The 1,719-nt window shown below is 65.5% G+C and overlaps 1 protein-coding gene across 1 annotated transcript; it reads left to right on the top strand.

Annotated features, from left to right (window-relative positions):
- Positions 1–866: 866 nt before the first annotated feature.
- On the top strand, positions 867–1,271 carry MNEG_15839 (hypothetical protein; the record flags this gene model as incomplete). The annotated part of the gene is made up of 1 exon (XM_014035690.1): positions 867–1,271. One exon carries the CDS (start codon positions 867–869, stop codon positions 1,269–1,271), a length of 405 nt encoding a protein of 134 aa, XP_013891144.1.
- Positions 1,272–1,719: the final 448 nt, after the last annotated feature.

The following is a 1,719-nucleotide window of genomic DNA, read 5'->3' as shown; positions in this document are numbered from 1 at the left end:
TTCGCGAGTGGCAGGAGCGGCGGGCGCGGTGCGGTGGTGCGGCAGCTGCAGGGGTGGTTGTGGGCGGGGGCGGGCCGATGAAAGGAGCCCAGCGGGGGTCCTGGTGATGCTAGCAAGCCACCGCCGCCTCTGTGAGAGTCCACATGGGCAGGCCTTTGCGCAGTTTTGAGTGCCCTCCCCCGCTCAGCTGGTGGGCGTCTCTTGCACAAACGAATGTGTACGATACCAGCAATAATCGTATGCACGCCGCATACGGTGCTGCATCCAGTCTCCAGGAGAGCACAGTTGCTGACGGGTTGTGGGGCTGCTACCTTGTTGGCCAGCCATGTAGCTGTTTTGGAGGCGCCTCCTGTGGGTTTACACCAACGAGACGCCTCCGTTTGGCGTGCTTCACGCAAACGTGATTATTGGCCGCGGTTGCTGTTCAAAGCTGTTGTGCGCCTCGCGCCGTGCCCCGTGCCCCGTGAGTCCTGATTGTGAGTGCAAGGGACGCGGTTACAGAGTAACCCGCGCGCGCTTGCCTGGAAGCTGTGCGGGGCGGTCGGGCTGCCATGGGAACTCACGTCGTGACAGCCATATGATTGAGGCTGAATAACCCTGATAGCTCGAAGTTTTGAATCATTCCGTGCCATGCGCGCTGACAAGCATCAGGAAACGATCAACAATCGCCCTGCATCGGTCACCGGTATTTTCAACAATTACCGCACACACAATTCAAAGCGTAGAGTTGCAAGCGCATACGCGACGTCGTGCCGCCTGCTTGCGCCGGCACAATCGTGCCGCGCGATCTCAGGGGACTCTTGTACCGCCCGCACCACTAGCACCCCAAGCACACGCGCGGCCGCGGCGTGGCCGCCCGCGCAGCCATGGATCATAAAGAGAGCAGACGCCTGCTGATCGACGAAATTCCCCATGACCCGGCCGATGACGACGCCAGCGGTGCAGAGGCGGAGCACCGACCGCTCCTTTCGAACCGCCCCCCGCCCAGCGAGAACCCCGGGGCCGCGCCCCCGCCCGCCGCGGCGCCCGCGCCGACGCCGTGGCACGCAGCCGGCGCCCCACATTCATATGCAGGCGCCCCTGGCACTGCCGAGGCCGGCCCCGGGCCCTATGACGACGCGGCCGCAGCGGCGGCGTGGTCACAGCCGCTTGGCGGCAGCTGCGGGCGAGGGGAATCGATCGTGGTGTCGCTACCCCAGGAGCAGCACACGTGCCGCATATGCTTCGGTGAGCGCGACAGCCCTCGTGCGGCGGGCGCGCCCAACAGCTAGGCGGCCTCTACTTCGTGTTTGCCCCCGTCGGGTCTTCGAGCAATGAGAGCAAAAGTCAGCGCTCTGCAATGGCTGTGGCGCGCCCCGCCTCACCGCCGCCGTGCGCCTCTTGATCTTCCACGATCTCCGGAATCTGTAGATCTAGCTTCAGAAGACCCTGGCAACCCGGTGCGTGCATGGGTGGCGTGCGCTGCTCACTGCTGCGCACACTGCCAGTGCTCAGCGTGCCACCATGTGTGCTCCCCGTCCGAGGCACGCACATGGCCGCTTCGATCGAACACCCCACTCCTGCGCGCAGCCCTGCTTGCCAGCGCCCGGCCCCCCCCCTTCAATCCCCGTGCCACGACACGCACGTCGCCATGTGTATGACCGCGGCCGTTTGCGCGCCTTGTACCCCCCTCCCCCTGCCCACCCGACACCCGCCCGTGCTGCACAACCACCGCCTGCA

The sequence above is a fragment of the Monoraphidium neglectum genome (assembly GCF_000611645.1).
Source record: "Monoraphidium neglectum strain SAG 48.87 unplaced genomic scaffold scaffold05716, whole genome shotgun sequence".
In the NCBI taxonomy this organism is placed as follows: domain Eukaryota; kingdom Viridiplantae; phylum Chlorophyta; class Chlorophyceae; order Sphaeropleales; family Selenastraceae; genus Monoraphidium; species Monoraphidium neglectum.
Note: the sequence above shows the minus strand (reverse complement) of the source record. Positions and strands in the feature narration are given on the sequence as shown.